The 21,858-nt window shown below is 37.3% G+C and overlaps 1 protein-coding gene across 4 annotated transcripts in view; it reads left to right on the plus strand.

Moving 5' to 3' along the window:
* Positions 1–21,858, plus strand: part of mllt3 (MLLT3 super elongation complex subunit) — an 81,244-nt gene that overhangs the window by 52,805 nt on the left and 6,581 nt on the right. For 3 of the 4 annotated variants that reach the window (XM_084712637.1, XM_084712635.1, XM_084712638.1), the window contains exons 8-12: positions 14,495–14,564; positions 16,456–16,509; positions 17,877–18,015; positions 20,788–20,884; positions 21,016–21,084. In XM_084712637.1, the coding sequence (XP_084568763.1) occupies positions 14,495–14,564; positions 16,456–16,509; positions 17,877–18,015; positions 20,788–20,884; positions 21,016–21,084 (429 nt within the window). The remainder of the gene's footprint in view (positions 1–14,494; positions 14,565–16,455; positions 16,510–17,876; positions 18,016–20,787; positions 20,885–21,015; positions 21,085–21,858) is intronic. The other variant, XM_084712636.1, reaches the window with a different exon arrangement.

Genomic DNA, 21,858 nt, shown 5'->3' on the forward strand with positions numbered 1-21,858 from the left:
GCGCTCTATGTAAATGCCTCTGCAGCTCTCCCATACAGGGACTGGGGGTCGGGCGGGTTGTAAAAGGGGATGTGGGGTGACAAATGCCAGGTGTTTGATTCTCCCCAGGCTAGCAACCCCGGTGGCCGAGCGGCGGGCCGACACAGAGCGCCGCTCTCATTTCTCATGTGACCACTTGTTTGATCTCAGCCTTTTCCACCGAGCGGCGGGCCAGAAACAGCACAGAGGAGGAAATGTGGAGTAGGTGATGACATGAAGGGAAAGCAGGCTGCCGTGTTAGCATGAGAACCTTGTTTTTAGCACGCTGGATGTGGGCACAGGCTGAGTGATCTGTCACCTGCAAAAGTTTGTGTAACGCTCACATCATCACACAGACACGGACTGTAGATGGCCGTCCGTTTAAGTATTTTTACGAGCCTGATGGTGTGTGACGATTGACAACTGATTGATGTTAACTTCAGTAGCGCAATATACAGTTTGAAGAATAATTAATACAAGTTTAATATCTTGCGCTTAGTTTAAGAAACAATTTAATCCTTTTATGGCTATTTTTTTTCCTTTCTGAGAGCCTTTGGAGTGTAACAGCAAAATATTTAAACTGAGCAGTCTTTTTTGGTTTTGTGTTCTCCTTTTTGAGCTTCTACCACACCATAATAACAACCTTTTACAAGTAAATGTGTCCTTTTAACAATCTGCATACACTTAAAGTGAAAAATACTAGCATGTGGCATGACAAAAATGAGTGATAAATAGTGTAGGGAGGACCGGTAGATTCATCACTGAAAATAATTCTTAGTTGCACTTATTTTCTCAGTTGATCAATGAATCATTTAGTCTATAAAATATATATATATAAAAAAAACATGTAAATCAGAAATTCCCAGAGCCCAAAGTGACATTTCAGATTGCTTCTTTTGTTCAACCAACAGTCCAAAACCCAAAGACTTTTCATTCACTGTGATAAATGGCAAAGAAAAGCAGCAGATCCTCACATTTAAGAAGCTGCAACCAGCAAAAATTTTGACCTTTTTGCTTGAAAAGTTATTATCATCAATTATTATTATCATTTATCCATTATCAAAATAGTTGGTAAATAATTTTCTTTTGATCGACTAATTGTTTGCTACTTGCTGCTCACTTAAGTGAGTTTAATATTTGCTTTTTGGTTTGAGAAACAACTTAACAGTTTGTGATTTTAGCACATGGGTAAAGTGAGCCTTTAAATCTTTCTGCCAGAAAGGGCTCTGTAACATGTTCTGTTTTGACCCAAACCATGATCCTTTCCTAAACTTAACTTAACTGCAACAGAAAGGTAAAAAAAATGAAGACCGCATGTCAACTAAGTCTAAAAATAATAAGTCAGCAACAGACATCACATGGGAGCCTCCTAGGTGGAAGTCATATGCTTAACCCATTCATCCACCACATCCTGCTCCTGATGTACACTTTGTCGCTCTTTATACTTCCTAAAGCTTTACTGGGCTTTCTTTTAGAAAGTCCCAGGGACTATTTTATATTTCATTCAATGCAGGAGTCTCCACCAAGCACTTGAGAGAAATGATACTTAAAGTATTTTAGCTTGTGCATGAACAGGAAACATTTTTAAAGAAATAAAAACATTTAAAAAGATAAGTTTAGGTCATATGACCTTCACTTAATAAGGAACTCACAATCAGAGTGTGTTTGTGGGTTTTGTGAAGCGCTACTGCACATGTAAAAAGGTTTTTCCAGAGGATTACTCAGTATTTCCGATACACTTCTGAGTAAATTTTAACAGAAGTTTCACTGTCTCTATATTGGGACTCTACATTTAAAGGCATAGTATGCAACATTTTCTGTAAAAAAAATAACAAGTTTTAGACTATATAAACACAAACCCTTTCAACCATCAGTAATGAACCACTCAAAGTGTGTGGTGGTGTTTGTGTCTGCAGAGATTCTGGATGGATTTTCTTATTTTGTCATCATTTTTGGAACACTTTAAAAACCCACAATGTCAGTATTTGACATCCTGGAAATGGGACATTGTAATCAAGTATCTTTCTGGCGCATGTACACACAGCGTCGACAAATCAGACCGCTTCCTCCTCCTTCTTTTGTTGTGCACAATTTATCTTCTGATTGATTTAAAACAAAAAATGTTGAAATTTTCACCCATTTTTTCACTAGAGGCCATGATAATGAATTGTCAGCTGTGTGTGCACGCTGCATGCTAGTATATCTTTCTTTAAGATTGTAATCCTACAAAAAATCCCCATTTTAATGAAATGTATTTGTAATCTGATTATATCTTTTTTTTTTTATCTGTAACTGCCATATTACACAATCCTGTTACATGTAATCCATTACTTCCAAGCCTGCTAATTAGTGACTGTCTTTTTTTAATTGAAAATATCTCAAAAATATTTATCACAAAAACAGTTTATAAACAGAAAACTATGGACTCTGCAGAAATATTTCATTTTGGTTAAAAAACAATACCTGTTTTACTGTAATTGGACATTTCAGCTGATTTGAGCTTCTTTTTTTCACTTAGAAAACCAACAGTCTAGAGAGTATGTGTTAACATTATTGTGTTCAGATGCTAAACTGGCACTGAACCACATAAAAAAAAATATGATTACATTTTGAAAACCTCACTCTGAACAGGCCACTTATCAAGGGTGGATTTTGCCACCGACTTCCTGGAAGGAAACCACCTGCCAGTACACTCTGGGTTTTTTCTGGGTGGGGTGCTAACTTCAGTGTTAAAAACCACTTAGTCAGGCTTAGGAAAGTACGTCAGATTTTTCAGCGAGATACTGAACTGTTGAGAAAAACATGAACAGGTTAAACTGCAGCAAGAGTCAAAAGGATCTGGTACGTTAAGTACGTGTGTGTTGTTGAGTATAAATGAGCCGCCTTTGTTTGAATGAATCCACAGTGTCAAAGTGAAAGGCTTCTTAATTCACATTAAAATAGTTTTGTTTGGACAGCCCCTGCTGAATTAGACAAGCAAACCAAACAGTCTTGGTCAGCGTGGTCTTGTTTGCTGGCATTTCTTTTCGGCTGTCCTAACTGTGCCAAGAGTTAAGAGATGAAGCCAGATTGATGCCAGCAAACTCCGGCTGAAGACTATTTATTTTCTTTGAAGAGGGCAGCTTTGGTGGCTTTGAGTGAAGCGGGACAAAAGCCCTAAAAGAGGAGTGCTGCTAAGATTTATGGCACTGTGAAGAAGCTGTCCCATAAACCAACAGACCAGCTGTGTGTTGTTTGTAGGAGGTGACAGCCATTGAAGACGCTCTGCCTTTTGTCCTCCCGGCTCTCTTTTTCTCTCGTGTTTCTTCTGGACGTTGCTTCTCACCACTTTGTTTTCTTGGGCAGTTCTGGTTTGTAGTAGCAGCCTCCCTTTTTTTTTTTTTTTTTTTTTAAAAAGGGGTTTGCATACTAACATCCAAGTGCATTGTGAGCTCCCTTTACACTGACACACTGACACATTTTAAACCCACGTCTCAACACACATCATCCAGCCAGGTTTCACAAGCCTCCTCCAGCTGTGGTTACATGCTGCCTGGCTATGGGAAACTTTCTTTGACGTTTTGACTTTTGACTGAGATAAAAACAGAAAATCAGAGAAAGAAAATCTGCCACATATCTATGTTAAGAGAACATCTAAATTTGTCAGTTGTCAGATATTTGGAGACTAGCTTAACAGCCACTATAAGAGGCTTCCCTTATCCCGAACTCCATTCTCATCCACACATATACAGCAGCTTTGAACACATACGTATGAACACAACTCTCTGTAATCAAGCTTGCGTGATTGCATTCATATTTTGAGAAATGTATTGCAAAAATAAGAAAGAAAAGGTAACAAAAGAAATAAAAAAAAAGGAAAGGAAAACAAGAAAAACAAAGGGGGAGGGGGTGGATTTTTTGTGTGTGCCTCTGTATGCCTCTGTCCCTTTATTGAATTATTATAATATACTGAGTGTATTTAATTTCATAAATTCTTTATTTAATTTACAAAATTCATGAATAGCCTCGTAACTCTTCCACTTAACCCTCGACCTTTTGTGCTCTGTCTCTTCACTTGTAACTCTGAATTATTCACTCTATTTCTTTTATATTTTTTGTAAGGTTAGTTCCCATTTTTTAACTGATAGACTTTCAGGTTTTAGTCTGTTCCTGGTTATCTGCTTCATGGCTGCAGTTCTGAGTATTCTATATAGATACTAGACTGTTTCTTGCAATAATTCTAGAAATGTTCCTAGAATAATAACCACTTTTGCTTTTTTTATTTCTGAACTCGTAGCCACCAAAAAAGCGGTAACTAAGTTGGGTAAACAACAATCCACCAACAAAACAACAGTGGTTAGCAGTTGCATAGGAAATGCATGTTATGGAGAAACTGACCTTTTCTCTAAAACTTTGTCCTGATAAATTTTGCAAGCATTGGTTTAAATGTTTGTAGCATATGCATATTAATATATTACATAGAAAGAAAGGATTTACTTGGTATAAAGGCTGCAATTAATGAGCGTTGATTAATCAGTCGATTATTTTCTCAATCCATCGTTGCTTGGTCTATAAAATGTCAGAAAATGGTGATATGTCTATGAAATGTCTTGTTTTTTCTGTTAACCTAATAATCGATTGACCATGGCAGCTCTACTTGGTATTGTGTTTTTTCTTTCTCTTAACATAAGTATGTGGTTTAGGAGTATCATCATATTTCTAACTATTCTTCAGTGTCTTTTCTGTTTCTGTTCTGTCGTGGTTTAATATTATTATTAGGGGTGTAACGATCCATCAATCTGGATCGATACATCAATTCAGTGATAATATGATCGATGCAAAGTGTAAATCCATCAATCCATATGGTCTTTTATTTTGAAATCTTTGCACATCTGTAACACGGTTTCCACCTTAAACGGTATACAGTATGCTACCAGTTATGTTTCACCGTGTCAATAACAGGTTTTTATGAAGATCTCAGCACTTTGATGGTTTAAGTTGAATTTCTTCACAGAAACACTATTTTTGCTGCAGTGTGACTGTTTTTTCTCCCCCTCATCCTGACCTCCATTACCGACATGAGCTCAGGTGAAAATTGTGTTGCTGCTGGCTAAAAGACCACCTGTGAAAACAGTATTCCTGACAATAAAGAGTTTTATACACGCTTATATCGCTGTACTGTAGGCCTGGTAGCTCATAACAGCTATAAGTTACAACTTCTGATATGGCTGTGCTGCTGCTGCTCTCACAGCAGGGATCACATGTGAGTCGGAAAAAAGCTAAATTATTTCTATTGTTTGCTTTGTGTGAAGGGAAGTAACCAGAGAGTGAGACTGCTGGAACTGACTGTATGACGTCTTAAGTCTCCTCTCGCCTCTCCCTGACTTTTGCCCTTCAAATCTGTGACTGACTGCTCCTTTACACTCAGATATCCCAGTCAACATGTGATGATTGTGTTAAATGGGCAGACGATATCGCGACCTATGAATCGAATCGAAATCATATCGTGGTAGATCATCTGTGATTTTTTGCTCAGTGGGTTTATACTGGGTCCTTCTGTTTACTGGCTGGATAAGTGTCATCAGACAGTGTCATTTATAATTTACATTGAGGACAGGATATGGACTTGAGGCGATCCTTACTTGATGTCCTGTTAATGCTGTTTGTTTAGTTCCTTTGTGCCAACCGTTATTTCATAAATGATTCATCTGTCAGTTATTTTCTCAGGTTACTCATCAGTCATTTGATCAATAGATTGTCAGAAATTATTTCCCAAAGCCCGAGATGATGTCTTTAAAGCTCTTGTTTTATCTGATAGACAATCCAAAACCCAAAGTTAATGCTGTTGTGTAATAGTTGTGACATCACATGTGCTTGACCAGTCATGGTGGGCAGCCCCTGAAAGTACCAGGAACTTTGATTTAGTGCCAATGACTCAGCAGAGCCGAAACTTCATCCCTGTAGTGTTGGAGAACAGTGACGGTAAAAGCAGAACCTGTGCCAGAGTTCAACTTCCTGCAGGGGAATCACATTGGTTTGATGGCAAATGAATGACTGACTGTTTCACTGTTTTCAGAGCATGTTTCAAAACCACCATTACAAAGTGATTCACAAAAAGGGACAATCGAGCAGGATGAGAATGAAATAGCACTGCCTTCACAAGTAACAAATAAAACACATAAAAACAGCAAAAAAGATAAAATGATGGATGAAAATACAGATAAAGTAGTGAGAGACAACTTTAAATGTGATAATGAATATTCCAGTCAAGTTCTAGAAGTAGGCTATTCCAATGGGTTTGATTCCTCACTGCAAAAAGCCCTGTCCTTCTTGGTCCTCAGCCTTGACCGTGAAATAGCTAACAGGGCCTTATCAGAGGACCTCAGGCTACGGGCAGGTGAGTAGAGGATTAAAAGCTTAGCCAAGTAGCTTGGTGCCATACATTGCAGGGCCTTAAAAGTCAATACTAAAAAATTTTAATTGATTCTAAAATGGACAGGCAGCCGGCGAAGAGAAGCTACAACAGGGGAGATGAAATCATGCTTTTGAGTTTTGGTTTGAAGTCTTGCGGCTGTGTTTTGGACACACTGAAGCCGTTCACTCATGTTTTGGCCGAGGCAAATGAACAAGACATTACAGTAATCTAGACGAGAGCATGAATAAGTCTTTTAAAATCATAAATGGTAATAAAAAAGAGAGGTGTTTCTCATTTGGAAATGACACAAATGAGAATCAAGAGTGAGATTTTAGTCTAAAATAGCTCAGAGGTTTTAAGAGATGGCACCACATTTTGCACTAGAGCGACAAGTGCAGGCAGAAGTTGGCTGTATGCATGTTCCAGAGCTGCAATAAGGACTTCTGTTTTGGAGGCATTTAGCTGAAGAAAATTTTCAGCCTTTACAACGGCTAGGTAATTCTGGAGAGAAGCTAACTTACCAGATTCTGCTTGTTTACAGGACAGATACAATAGTATGTCATCAGCATAGCAATGAAATAATACACCATGCTTTTTAATAATGTGGCCCAAAGGAAACAAATAAAGGGAAAATCAAATCAGCCCTAGAACGGAGCCCTGTGGCGCCCCATACTGGGATAATGCTCATGAGGAGGTAAAGCTTTTACTTCCATTGTACTTGAAGTGTGAGGAGAATCACTGGAGGACAATCCCTGAGATGTTACTCATCAGGATTTCCAGTGATTGATTTTAAACAATTGCTCTTACATTTTTGACAGGAATGGGAGTTTTGAAAATGGTCTGTAATTGCAGTGGACAGAGAATCAGAACCAGGTTTTTTGAGAAGTGGTTGTAGTTGTGTGTCTGCAGGATTGATGCCTCAGAAAGCTCCACACACTGCAGCTTCACAAAACTCAACATAGAATAAAACAATATGCACACGTGGCATTTTTAAAAACGAATTAAACAAAAATCAAACTGAGAAATACACTCACCGTTTAAACAACACATACACAGCATAAAGAAACACACTTCAAGCACAGAAAACACAGGCAGATGCAGAAAAGCTGCACTATATTAGTTGATTAATTGACCTCCGCGGCGTTTCCAGATTTTATTTAATGTTATCCCAAACCACAATACTTACAGCTGCGGAAAAGACAGCGAATTGCTTTCAATTTCCAGGATCTTCAGTGCTGTCAACAAATGATGGGCCACATAATCACATCTGACTGTCTGGATGAGTCCATTTCATCTGCAGCCAAGTCTGCTGGTGTGAGCTCCTTCCTCCCCTGAGCACTCACTCTGCATCTTTCTCTAGATTTATGAGCTGTAAAGTTCTGTTTGAAGAGAAACAAATAACTCTGTATCAAAGTGATCAGAGCTGGCCAGTGTAGGACAGACTACACAAGCACTCACTTTAAAGCTAACTTTATCTCCTGAGAGGCACAGTTCAGAGCCGTGGAGCTGGAAGGCACAGGTAGAGTTCAGATGATTGATTACACACGTTGATGATCAGTAGGGATGTAACGATACAAAAAGCTCACATGATACAACAATAAAAAGTCCAAGTATGATATTTATTGCGATATAGACAAATCCGTACCAGAAGTTGGCAAGCCACCATTACTGCAGTTTGAGCACGAATGAATGTAAACATTATAAGAACTTAAAGCTTTTCTACTTTTACCTTTACTTTTCATGTTAAGTTACTTTTGACCACAATGTCAAGGAAGTCAGGAAGAGCCTGTGCAGTTCAGCTGCTCAGTAGTACAGTAGTGTCAAACTTCAACTTTGGGGAAAATACAGTACTTCATCACTTAAATGTGACAGACACTGGTCTTTTTTTTAACTTCTACGTTATCCACTTCCTAACTACTATGTAACATTTAAAGAATATAAATATAACCATCCTAAAAGGTCTCTTCGTCAGTTACCAAGTGACACTGTGTAATAATCCGAGATGTTACTGTCAACAAGCAACAGCAGACACGATGTCTAGAAGGGAACCCCAGACCTGCAAGATCTTGCGAGAGTTAACATTTTAACCGAAACCGTGAAAAATCTTGCGAGAGTCCTCCCCTTGTAGACACGACCAGCAGAAACCGAGTGACGAACATGACCCGCCACCGCAGTAATGGCTGTTTCGAATTTAACAAATTAAAAATGTATTAATCAGCCATTTGTTGAATAAGAAAACATAAACTTCAACTTAAAATAAAAAAGAAAAGAAAAAAAAAACAAGAATAAAAATGAAAATTAGGAAAAAATTAGGAAAAAAGTGTTGTATTTTGTTAATTATTAATGAGTAATTGATTCATCAATAATTAGCTTTTTCAAGTACTGGTTGGAAGGAAAATGCGCAATATTTGCAACCCTACTTTTAAGTTACAGCGCTGCTTTTCTTCTTTAATAAAACAAAGCTAGAAGTAAGATAAAATGAAAATAATAAAAATCATTAACCATCTAATATCACAGTATGTATTGTCACAGTCTGGTATGGTTTTGAGACTTTTTTTATTGTGATATTCAATATATTGTTACATCACAATTATTGAAATATTGTAGGTCACCCTGCTGTAGTTGTAGGTTGTTTTGCCTCTACTGGATTTCTGTCTTTCTTTGTTCGGCATTACCATGAAAAAGTTATTAAACATAATTCTTTGTAGTATTTAAATTCTTCAGTTTAATTAGATAAAACAAGCAGAAACCCTGATGATATTTGCTGGCTGGAGTCGGGTATTGTCAGTTGGTCATATTATCTCTCCCTGTCCTTTAACATCTTGAGTTTGATTTGGATACATTTGGCTGCTTGTTACTTTGCTGCTTATTTACCACATTGTCTTAAACAGACTCATGAGGCTGAAGTCAGACTGTCCACTAGACGTTTCCTCAGAGGAAGTGTCATATTATGAGGCATGATTGTGTTCTGATGTTTGCCAGAGTCCGTGTGGTTTGCTGGATCGATCACACAGGGAAGACTGCCCAGAGAGGTATTGTTTGACAACAATGAACCATTTTAGCACAGATATTTCCTGGTCTGTTTGATAGCAACGTTCAGTGTTGAGTCGCACATACAGCTTTACAGTAGCAGAAGTACAAATGTGAGGAATGTGGAGAAAAGAATGTGTGCAGAGGTTGGAGCTCAGCCATTTCTGTCACCTGTGCACACCTGGGATCACTGCAGAGAGCAGATGTGGCTGAATGATCGCCAAAAAGCGGTGACTCGTCTGTGGAAACATCTGAAAGGATCTTTTCACCGCCTTCTCAAAGAGCCTCTACTGGCCTTGAGACTGTTTATTTAAACAATCAGCTCCCGCTGGTAGATTCAAAGTCTCTGCTGATTTGGCTTTCTCTAATTTCTTGGCTGTTTTAATACTGGAGTTTGCACTGCATTAGGGATGTCCCGATACAACTTTTTCACTTCGGATACGATACCGATATTGCAGCCTTGAGTACTGGCCGATACCGATATCTATCCGATACGATATCAGCACGAATCATACATACTTTTATTACTTATTTTGTAGTGTGGAATGTTAGAAAAGGCTTGATCAAGTGATTTTACTCAAACAGAGAACAATAGTCAGCAACCAGAGTCACCTATGGATAGAAGTGCTGGAGCGGAAAATGGACTGCTTATCAGAGCGTTTATATTGGAGATTTTAGATCCGATAAAATCCGATACTTTTCAGTCAGCAAATGGTTTGTTACAGGGAAGTCGTCATTGGAAAAGGGCAGGCACTTTCAAAAAGACTAACTTCAACCAGGGAGAGTTACCTTGCGAGGCAGCTGGATTTGCGAGGATCCTGTGGTTCTGTGTAACAAACCATCTGGTGTGTCAGGTCACTACCAGCAGAGCCAGTTTTTAAACCAAACACTTGCCGAAGGCGACTGGGAGAAGAGCAAAAGCATCTTTTCCATCAACAAAAGCCTCCAGTGAATGCTGACTCTTCACTCTTCTTAACTGGACTGGTGGAGGTCATAAGTCATTAACAACTGCTAGGCTAAAAACAAAGCTTACAGTCTGTTTCAGGCCACATTTGGATTTTGTTGTGGCTCAAAAGCTGACATCTAAAAAAGTTTGTTTTCATCTTAAACTGGAGCATCAGCAGATTAATTCCATGCCTGGTATGTTATGATCCATTGAAGTTCATGGAAATTTACTCATCTTGTAAGATGACTGTGTCCCACATATGCCAGATGCAGACTTCCCTACAGAATCAACTGTAACTTGGTTAATTCTACACTGATTTTCATTAAATATGGTTTGTTATAAACATGAGAAATTGAACATGATAGAGGAGTTAGATGAAAAAACTTGTATGCAGGCTCTGACATAAGAATAGGCAACATCAAGTGTATATTATCAAGAATGAGTTTCTCCAAAAATCTTTCTACATTTCATAGGCTGTGCAATGCTGTCAGAAAATAATGTCGTTGTCAGGCGCAAACTTTGTATTTCTATATTTTGTCATTGTATTTTTTTCATAAATCAATCAGTGTCTATGACTTTTACAAATATTTAACTATTGAAAAGTATTAAAAGAGCTATTTATTTTGACTAAACAGCATCCAGTTAGTTTAAAAACAGGTTTATTTTCATTCACTGAAAAGTTACAGTTTTGGACATACAAGGTTTCTGCCCAGCAGTATTATTATGCAGTATGTTGTAGAGTTAAAATGCATTTGGTATTGTTTTTTTATAAGAAAGAAAGTTTTTGTAATTATGATGAATCCATTAATTGATTAATTTTACCAATGCTCAATTAAGAAAAGAGCTTACAATTTGCAACCCCAGTTCTAAATAAATAGCAACATGTTCTAAATTATAACAAAATGTTAAACATAAAGAACAAAATGCCCTAAATAATGAAATTTCCTATATAATAACAGAAGTATAAATACATAACAAAACATTCTAAGAAAGATGACGTTCGATAATGTTCTAGATTTGTAAATTTGTAAATAGATTACAAAATGTTGATAACAAATTGTTCTAAATGATAACAAAATTGTCTAAATAACATAAAATGTGATAATAACTTATTTATTATGTTATAATAAATGTTTAAATAGAGACTTTTGTACTTAATGTTCCATTTAGTGTTTCCTTATAAAGTCTATACATTTAGATGAACCCAGATTGCTCAGTTACAATACCATTACACCATTCTATACATCCTAAAGAAAACTGATACTATACTGTACAAAAACACTTTATTAAAAACTTTGCAAATCTCCACCAGTTGCATCTGGTAGTTGTGGTGACATTGCAGTAGGTGCTTCACCATCTATTGCCTGGTAGAGATCTGCACTCTACTAGGTGACTTCCTCTAGTTAAATGTGTGCTAATATCCAAAAAAGGAAGAGTCGTATGTCATAAAAACCTGGTGAATATTAGCAGGATAATAAGTCTTGTGTTTGAATGTACGACCAAGCCAGAGGAAGCAGGACTCAGACCTCAGGTCTGTGTGGTGGAGGACAGCCTGCACAAACTCGTAACTTGTTTGTGTTAGAGTGACATGATGTTTGTTTGAGTGCAGTCACACACATGAAGCTGAACTTTGGCATTTCACACTAACTGTAGTGAGCGCTTTCATGTTTCCGTGCAGTTTGCTGCACGTGTGTGTCTCATCATCAGCAGCAGTGATTTATGAAGCTGAATGCAGATGGATAAAGACGCCCTGGCTCTTTTCAGATGAAGCCGGCAGTGAAGCATCCCCATGTGTAATTGTCGGATGGATGTTGGCTTTAAGCCCTCACGCCAAGATGACTTCAAAGAATTGGTGCTGACAGAGACGGACTTAAGTGCCACCTCACCACTTGTTAAAAGCAGCACTTCAACTCACCTCAAAGACTTCAGTCAGTGGGCATCTGGCTGCTGACATGCAGGCGTCTTTATTTCACAGACAACAGACAAAACAAGCTGGCAGCCGTTTTCACCCAACTCTGAATCTGGTGAAACTGTGTCCGCTATGGCTGGCTGATGTGAGCAAAAAATAAAATCTCCTTTTGTTGGTTTGTTTCTCTCTGCAAAATGTAGCATGATTGAGATATCACATTTTTTGGACTTTATGTGCAAGAACAATAGAAAGACCTGCACTACCTGCACAGTTCTCATCATTATGCATATTCAAAAAAGATTAAAGTTACACCATACAGTTAGGGACTGCTACAGGCCTGGAGATCAGGGGTCTGAGGCAGGATTTTCTTTGTGGCCCCTGCTTAGTTTTCCTGGAGCTGGGTAATACATTAATTCATTCCTTTGTTTGTGTAGAAACACTGTCCAGTCTGTTTCAGGGTGTTGCTAATAATAACTTCACAAAAAGTCATGTTGTGATTATTTTGAGTGAAATTGCAATACAATTAGTGGGAATAATCATTTTTGCATCGCAGTATTCTTTCTTTCTTTCTTTTTTTTTTTTTTTAAATATATATACTTGTTTTTATTGACATATTTCACCCATGCATGTACTTTGCTCACTGTGCTGCAAACTCATATCATTGTGTAATATCAATCATATCAAGACAAAAAACATGCTGAAACATAGGCATCCTATATAGATTTATTATCAGTATTTTTAAGTAAGAAGAAAGAAAAGAACAACAAACAATATATAATAATAGTAAAAAATATAAAATAATAATGACAATCATAACAGCAACATTACAAAATATTATCATTGTCAGTGCACAATTTTCATTTTTATATTTTCTTTCATCTGATGCCCTGACCCTCTGTACAGCACTGCAGTATTTCATTATAATGCTTTTTCTTATCACACATTTTTCCTTCTTCAAAAAATTGCAGTTATGTTGTGGTTCTGTGATTTGGATATTACATTTGTCTGTGTTGCAATTTCAATAATACTGCAATTAACTGTGCAGACCTAAGTCTAATGTATGTTTTACCTGCCGAGACAAGCGGCAGATATTTGTGAACACATTATTTCAATGAATGTCATCAGCTACACTATTTTTCATGACTGTAAAATTGATGGAAACCTTATCAGCTATATGAAACACTGCGTATGACGTTCGTCCCCTCTTGTAAATTCAGCAAACACCTGAATCCTGACTTCTGCTCTCTGTCTTTGTTTCCTTCATTTTTCTTTGACCAGTGCCGGAGGAATATTCACATTTTGCACCATAATTGGTTTGAGATGATGTATTCACTGAGGAGGGGCCCCAGTACATTGTGTGTTCAGCATGTAGGACGGGTCAACTAAAGAACTGTCCGACCATGAGCCGACTAAAAGTAATCTTTTGTGAATATTGCAACAACTTGATTTTCACAGTGTGTGCTTTTTCCACATGACAAAAAAGCAAGAAGTTAATTTGATATATCACGCCGCCTCCCCGCTGACTTCATATTTTTCTTTCATAAGTTTGTGGGACTTGTGAGAAATATATCTTTTTTTTTTAAATGTCCATGTTGAAACAGTAAAGACAGATATCCTGACTTTTATCTCTAGCATGGATCAACTTCTAAAAGAAAGCTGGAGCAAACAATTCCCGTAATGCAAGTGGACAGTATCTCTTTTTAAGATCGTGATTAACAGTCATTTTTCAGTCTCCATGTCCACTGGTTATTGTGTATGCTTTCTGAAAAAAAAAAAAAAAAAGTGAAGTTTCCAAACTGACAACGGGATGATGACATCATCAGGATTATTCCCTCCTCTAGGCTGTTCCCTTCTCTGCTGTAGTCCTCTGTGTTTGTCAGGAAGCAAATGATTAAGATCATTTTTATATAATTCAATCACACACTAAATTATTAGCCGTGAGCATTTGGGCTTGTGCCGGACAGAACGTGGAACTGTTTTGGTGTGTTTGGTTTGCAGATGTCCTGTAACTTTTTCATTAAACATGATCTTGACCAGAAACAAAACAGCAGCAGGAATATATATATAGAATATATTATGGTATTAGATAGGTCAAAGGTCAACAAAGTGTTTGTGTAGATCTGTACTGTACTGATCAAACCTGAGTCTGTGTCACGTGTTTTATTCATCGCTGTTTGTTTTCTCCTCTTCCTCCCAGTCCGAGCAGCCCAGTCCAGCCAGTTCCAGCTCCAGTTCAGGCTTTGCTCCCACACACCACAAACGACAAGGTAATTATCTGGAACGTACACAAGTTCCAGCTCACCTCATGTTGATCATCTGTCTCAGTCAGTCAGATGGAGCAGCTGGTGGGTTCAGCGTCTCTTCTAGTGCACATGATAAACATGAGGAACTCTCCTCAGGTTCTGTCAACAGCAAAAAACTGTGATCTGAACTAAAAAAAAAAAAAAAAACGGAATTAGTTTCCAAAATCAAAATAGGAGCCTGTTTGATCTGAATGAAATTGGTCTGTAGAGTATTAAAGTCACTGTTGGGGGAAAGAAATTACAAGAAATAAGTCATAATATTTTGAAAATGTTTATGAATAAAGGTGAGATAAAGGAAGAGGAGATAAAGCCATCATTTAAAAACACTGAAAAGCTAATTTTACAGGGAAAATATTTTATATTTATGTATAAAGTCATCATGTTAGAGTATCAGTTACCTTTTCTGATATTATGACTTTTATTTTCTCAAATCTGGCTTCATTCTCATAATCTTATCTTCAATATTTGATGTCAAAAGAATGCAATAAAAAAAACAATAAATCTGTAAAAGAGTAATGACATTTAAAGAGACAGTCCACCCCAAAATCAAAAACACATATTTATACATTTGGGAAGGTCAACCCTAGTGTCATTTTCCAAAAATCATGACCTGGTCACTCAAGATAATCCACAGACCTCGTTATGAGCAGTTTCATGTAGGAACTACTTTCCCTCTGCGGTAGAATCTACTGGAACTACTTTATTTTCTACTAAAAGAAAAGTAGTTCCTACATGAAACTGCTCACAAAAAGGTGTGTGGATTGTCCTGAGTAACCAAGTCATGATTTTTGGGAAGAGACCCTGGTTTTCACTTTTTCAAATCTATTTTTTTTGTGCTTTGAGCTCCACAAACAGAGTGCCATTTAGTTCCATTATACTGCAGAGAAGACAGACATCTCTACAGCCAATATCTCCAAAAGTGATTTTAGGATGAAGTGTCCCTTTAAAAAGGAATAAATAAATAAATAGATAATATAGAATGAAGAGTAATGAATAAAAGAATAAATAAATGTAAAAGTGTATTTTTTAAATGTTTTTGTTTATTTTCACATTTTCTCTGACGTAATTTATTCTTTACGTATAATTACTTTTTCTGTTTTTAATTTTTTTAAACTTTTTTTTTAATGTAATGTCATTTGTTTACTTGTTACCTTTTATTTCCCCCTAATTCTTTTCCCTATTGCTTTTCCGATTCCTTGAAAGTTAGGACTGTTAATCATTTGGCCTTTGAAGGACTTGGCAGGATTTGTGTTTCCATTTCTGCAAAAGCAATGGGGGGGAAAAGGACGAATAAAGGGATAAAAATAAATAAATTACCTTATATAAAATAAGTGAATGAATAAATGTGAAAATAAATGAAAATGCTCATATTGAAATTTTGTTATTTGTCTTTATATTTCCACATTTATTTTCCTTATTCCTCTACAGGTTTACTCACTTTTTATGGCAGGTGCATGAGATCTGCATGATTCAGCAGAGCAGTTGAAGTGTGACCTTCTTATCAAAACCACTTAATTTGAAAGTGAAAATAAAGGCAAGCACTGACATGATCATTCTAACGGTCAGTTGTGTTATAGTTTGATATTACAGAGTACTATCTGTGCTGAACTTTGCCTTTTTTTTTTACTTCCAAATAAGTTGATAATTTAGTTTATCACACGTTTAAAACCTGCTTTGTTTCTGTTGCTTCCAAATTATTTAAAAAAAAAAGAGAGAGAAAGTGGTTTTAAAAGCTCTAAAAGAGAGCCAGGTGAGTGTAGAATGTATTGTTTGGCCCATAATTTTGCATTTTTGTAGCATCTGTTCTTGAGGGTGACGTCTGCTTTGCTGTGTTTGTAATTCTCTCTGGATGCAGTGGTGGACTTCATCATCAGGAAAAGGGTGGCTATTCCTGCCACCACCCACACAGGTAACAGCTCCTGTGACCTGTGAGGCCCCCCCACACCCTTCTCACATCTGCATGGAGCATATTTTTTTCCCAGCTTGTCTACATGCACGGAAACTCTTTGCGGTCATGTTAGTAACGTCTGGTATTATACCGCGGATATGATACCACCCTCCAGAGCACCCATCACTGCTGATCCAGCTACATGTGTCCCCCTGCACCCTAGAATGTACCCTATAATAATCTTTTGTCCAAACACTATTAAAAACACATCAATGAGCCACACTGTTGCACTGGGTGACACACGCTGTTGTTTAGTTGGATTTAATTCCTCACACACTGTCCTGCTGCCCCAAATACTCTCTATAGCACCAAATGTGGATTAATCCGCTGCTGAAAATAGTCCCAGCAGAGTACACTATTTTGTCCTGTTTGTTTGATTAAAAACTACAGTGGGCAGCTGCTTGAGGGAATTATTTAGCTGTTTTAAAAATGAAACTATATATTTGTTACCTATGTTATACAGGTTTACATCTTTGGTAGCAACCAGTGAGACTAACACATTGTTTTCCTCTTTGTGAGATTTATTGAATATTGGGATTTTTTCTTTTAGGGTCAATTATTAATAATCAAGAGAACCAATAACCAGTATGCAGGAACAGATATTGCAGTATAAATAAAAATATTTCATTATGGACCTGATATTGGCCTAACACAGCTGTATCACTATCAGCACACACCTTGTCCAATTTTATTTTTACAGAACATAATGCAGATTGTTTTTATTTCTTTTTATTTTACAGTTTTATAGGCTTCAGTTTTATTGGATTTTCATATTTATTGATAAAGAATATAATCCAATATATCTAGCATAATTTATTTACTCCCTAATATCTGTATCAGTAAAGGCTCCCAGGTTGGATCATTCGACCCTTAATTGACAGTAAGAATAAAATAAAAAAGGTCGTCACAGGTTTCGGGAATGAGACTCGACAGTTAACTAACCTGTGATTGGTCAGAGCCTCCTGTCACAGGCTAGATTTACTAAAGCCTGTAAACAGAGCCAAGAGGAGGAACACAAATCTATTTTTCTCCCAGAACACTTGAGTTACATTATCTGTAAAGGTTATTATGGCACTTTAGCCCAATGATACTAATTCTAAACTGCCTGCTCCAGCTTTGAAAGCAAAGTGTAAACGTGTCCCCAGGCGTACTGGGATCAAACCAGCAGCACGTCTGCGGCCACAAGCTCCACTGGACCATCTCGCCATCCCTCCACCTCACAGCATGATCGGCTGCCTTGTGCATGTTTTTAACGTGTGCTTAATTGGAAAGTTTTTTTTTTTATTCAATTCTACCGTGGTGTTTTGTGTTCCCTGTCTGACACACAGTGCTGGGCCCGCTGCAGTCGGTCATGCAGGATCTGCACTCGGACGACAACGACGACGATTCAGAGGACGACGATGACAACGACATGGACTCTGACGTGGAGCGACCAGCACACACACACCTCACACACCATCAACGCAGGTTAGTCAATCACAGACATAGTTGGATAAACACAGCAGGCCTCTGCTCCAACAGAGCCCTGTCTTTATTATCTTTAATATCACTGTACTGATAATTATTATAAAAAACAATTACATGTGCATAGAAATACATTCAATGCAATGTAAAAAAAATTATTGGTGAGACAGTAAAAATAAAATAAATACAAATGAATAGTAATAATACATGAGCAGCAAACATACAGAATCAGACAGAATTAAATCTAAAATTGACAAATAAATAAGTTAACTATGTGTAATACAGGGTCAGTAGTAGAAAATGGCGATATCAGTGGTGTCTGTTTTTTCTGTATAGGTTGCCATTCAGCAAAACTTCTGATCACATCCTCACAGAATATGAGGTGTAGAAACTGTAGACCAGGAACCAGTTCATAAACAAACATGAAAACTATGTAAAAGACAAATTGAAAAACATTAAAAGACCAATAACTCATCTCTCTTTGAAATTCTTTGATTTAACTTATTTCCTAAATGAACTTGGTACAGGGACTGACACGAGGGCTTCAATAGCTGCGACTGAATTTGAGTTGTAAATGTTGAAGTTACATTTGAAAATTGCATTTAGAGCCCTACAGATGCTGGATTTCTGGGGCTGATTCCATTATAAGGGTGTAAAAAAAATTGTATGTGGCCAATATTCTTTATTTATATAAATTATATCTGAAATGATATCTTTCCACTGAACCAGCAAACTTCTGCTGGTACTTTTAATAATTATAAACAACTAAAAATGACAAAGAGAACTTTAATTTAAAAAAAAGGATCAAATATGTAAAAAAAAATGCTGCCTATAAAAAAAAGGAATCTGTGTTATTTTCTGTAAAGAAAAAAAAATCAGGCTGATAATATCGGCCATCAGACATATCTGTCATGTCGCTCAGATGTTAGATTAATGAAGCGCTCCTGCCAGAGACAGGATGAACAGTATATTTAAGCTCTTTTAGTGCATGGAGGCTAATGTGTAACTTCCAAAGTAACAGCCAAGGAACATTACTGAACGTTATTTCCAGCGTGAAACTTAATTTTCATTGTGAATTAGAACATGATTGGAGGTCCACCCAGCACCCCGCAAGTTGAGTAGCAGTGCTGCAGAGTTTTAACTAGATCAGTGCGGTTGTGTGGTTTGTTGGGGGCAGGTTTGTGATTTTCTGCGGAGTGAATTTTGACGTGTTGTCACAAGCAGGACGGTGAGCTGGCAGTGAAAAACCAGTGTGGGTTTGGCACACGGCCCTGATCGCCACATTGTGCGCAAGACTCCAGTCAGAACTTGTCTGAATTTCCGCTTTACGCTCGATTTACTCCACTGTACCTTTTACTCAGTGCCAGTAAATGTGCTTTCAGGATGGCTGTACTGCTGCAGGTAAAGGTGGGATTGTTAAACATGTGAACATATAAATCAGCTGGCAGCTAATAGACTGATATGATGGTAAAAAAAAAAAAACACGGTATAGTATCTGTTACTTTAAAATCTCAGGATGTTTGCATCAGTATTATGGCTTTTAAAGCTGCACTAATTAATATTTATATTTTCTCAATAGATCAAATCACAGTGTGCAGGGTTCAGTATTAACCAGGGCCTGATGGCCTGTGGCCACAAAAAGTTCCTCTGTGACCATTAAATATTCCATGTAGGCAGTGTTGGATAGTTTTTAGTTGTTTCCTGAAAACTTCAGTGAGTTTCAGTCACATTTTAGTCTTTTGTCTTTTTGTTTGAATTGAGATTTACTCAGTGGAACTAAATTTAAGTCATGATTTTAGTCGAGGCTTTATTCAGAATTTTAGACACAATTTCAGTTTCTAATTGTAGTTGTGATGTGTTTTGGTCACTTTAAACTGTGTGCTTTATTTATAACTGTTCACTCTTTACTCTTAAATGAAGTTCTTTTATAAATTGGATAGTGTGGATCTTAAATCAGCAAATTAGTTCCCATTGTTACATCCATCCCCAGCTAGTCTTACAACCCACCCCAGGGGTCGGGTAGGTCGTAACAATGGAACTTTACCTTTTACATTAACCCACATAATCTGATTGTGTAGCAGACATCCGAGTTTTCTTTGTAGTACACAGATATGGGTATCGTGTGTCAAAGTTTAACAGATCCAGCATGAACAACTACTGAGCCACTGATGCAAACAAAAATCATTACTTTCATCCCAGGTCTCCCCTAACATATAAGAATTGAATGCATGAGTCATTACGGATGCATCTTTATTGGTTCTTTAGTGGATCATCATTCGTTACCTGGTAGAAGAGACTTTTTTATATACATATATATATCTTACTGAGGCAAAATGCAGTGTCATGTTTCACTCAGTTAAACTCCGCAATCATGAAAACGAAAATGTGTAAACTGCACTCTTATTACATCTCATTACATTTTTCACTAGAAACACTTCAGGAAACAACACCTCATGGCAAAAGTGGACAACACTTGTGTCAGTTATGGAAGGCTGTGTTACAGTCTGTGTATGGTCATAATAAATACATGTTCTCAATTACGTGTTGTCAATTATGGATGAGTTCACTTGTGACAGGTGAACAAAACAAACCAGGTAACTTAAAAGACCTGGCGCTCTCATCACTTGCACTGCTAAGGCTAAATGCTAACATGCTAACATACAGTTTTCAAAATGTTTTTTCATTAATTAATCTCAGGGTTATTTCAGTTAAAGTCATGGCAGCCTCAGTAAAGAGGTGTAATGTATTTTTTGACGTTCTTTGTCTTTTCTCCAGGGTCAGTTTGAGTGATGGCAGTGAGAGTGACAGCTCCTCGCCCTCTCCCCCGTCCCGCAACGAAGCCCCGCCCTTGTTAAAGACTACTAATAACCAGGTAAGATGATCATATATATTATGTCAAGTTATTTTGTCGGTGTAACTGAATGAACCAGAAGGGGAAGTGAAGTGTTAACGTCCCGCAGAGCAACTTTGACTGGATGTGTTTACTCTGTCCTCCTCTGTCAGATACTGGAAGTGAAGAGTCCCACCAAGCAGAGCAAGCAGGACAAGAACAAAAACCTAGACTGTGACAAGGTACACAAGGCTTTTTATTGTGTTTTTCAGTATAAAGCAGAGCATATAAAACAGAGTAGCACTTGACTTCAGTAGAGACTCCTGTAACATGACATGGCTCTAACATTTCTACACTGCTGTTTGCCTTTGATACAAACACCCATAAAAATATTGGATGGGTGACTCCAGTTATTATAGAATTATTATAACTTCATTGTTGGTTTTGGCAGCAGAGTCGTGCTGTGTTTAAGTGGAGTTCCCAATTTTTCCAAAGACACCAAAGCTTTGGGTTTGAATATCCATGTGTTACTGCCGTCGCCAAAAACTGGAAATGGCTGATTTTGCTTTTAGTTAACTTAACTTTAGTTAACTCTCCCCATCCCTAAGATATCACCCACCCCAACAGCATAAACCTATGAAACTGTTTGTTGGTTAACTTAATCACCACCTAGCTAATACTTGCTCCGTTATCCATTTTTCTTTATTTCTCTTTTACTACTACTACTTACTACTCTTTTTTATGTTATTGCCAGCACAGTAACATAATAGTAACAACATACTAGTAAATAACATCTCAAATTAGGCTTTTTCCCCATCTTTCTTCATTAAATATTGTGTTATTAATGATTAATATGCTAATAAAGGCACGACAGTGGGCCTAGAAATGTCTTTTTTTTACAGTATTTTATATGCACCTTACATGTTATCAACATTAAAATAAACTTACTTCAAGTTTGTGATGATTTTTGATTTTCCTCTTTGTTTTACCTTATAATGAGCCGATTATACTCATAA

This window comes from Lutjanus erythropterus, chromosome 23 (assembly GCF_056507025.1).
Source record: "Lutjanus erythropterus isolate fLutEry1 chromosome 23, fLutEry1.hap2, whole genome shotgun sequence".
Taxonomy (NCBI): domain Eukaryota; kingdom Metazoa; phylum Chordata; class Actinopteri; order Lutjaniformes; family Lutjanidae; genus Lutjanus; species Lutjanus erythropterus.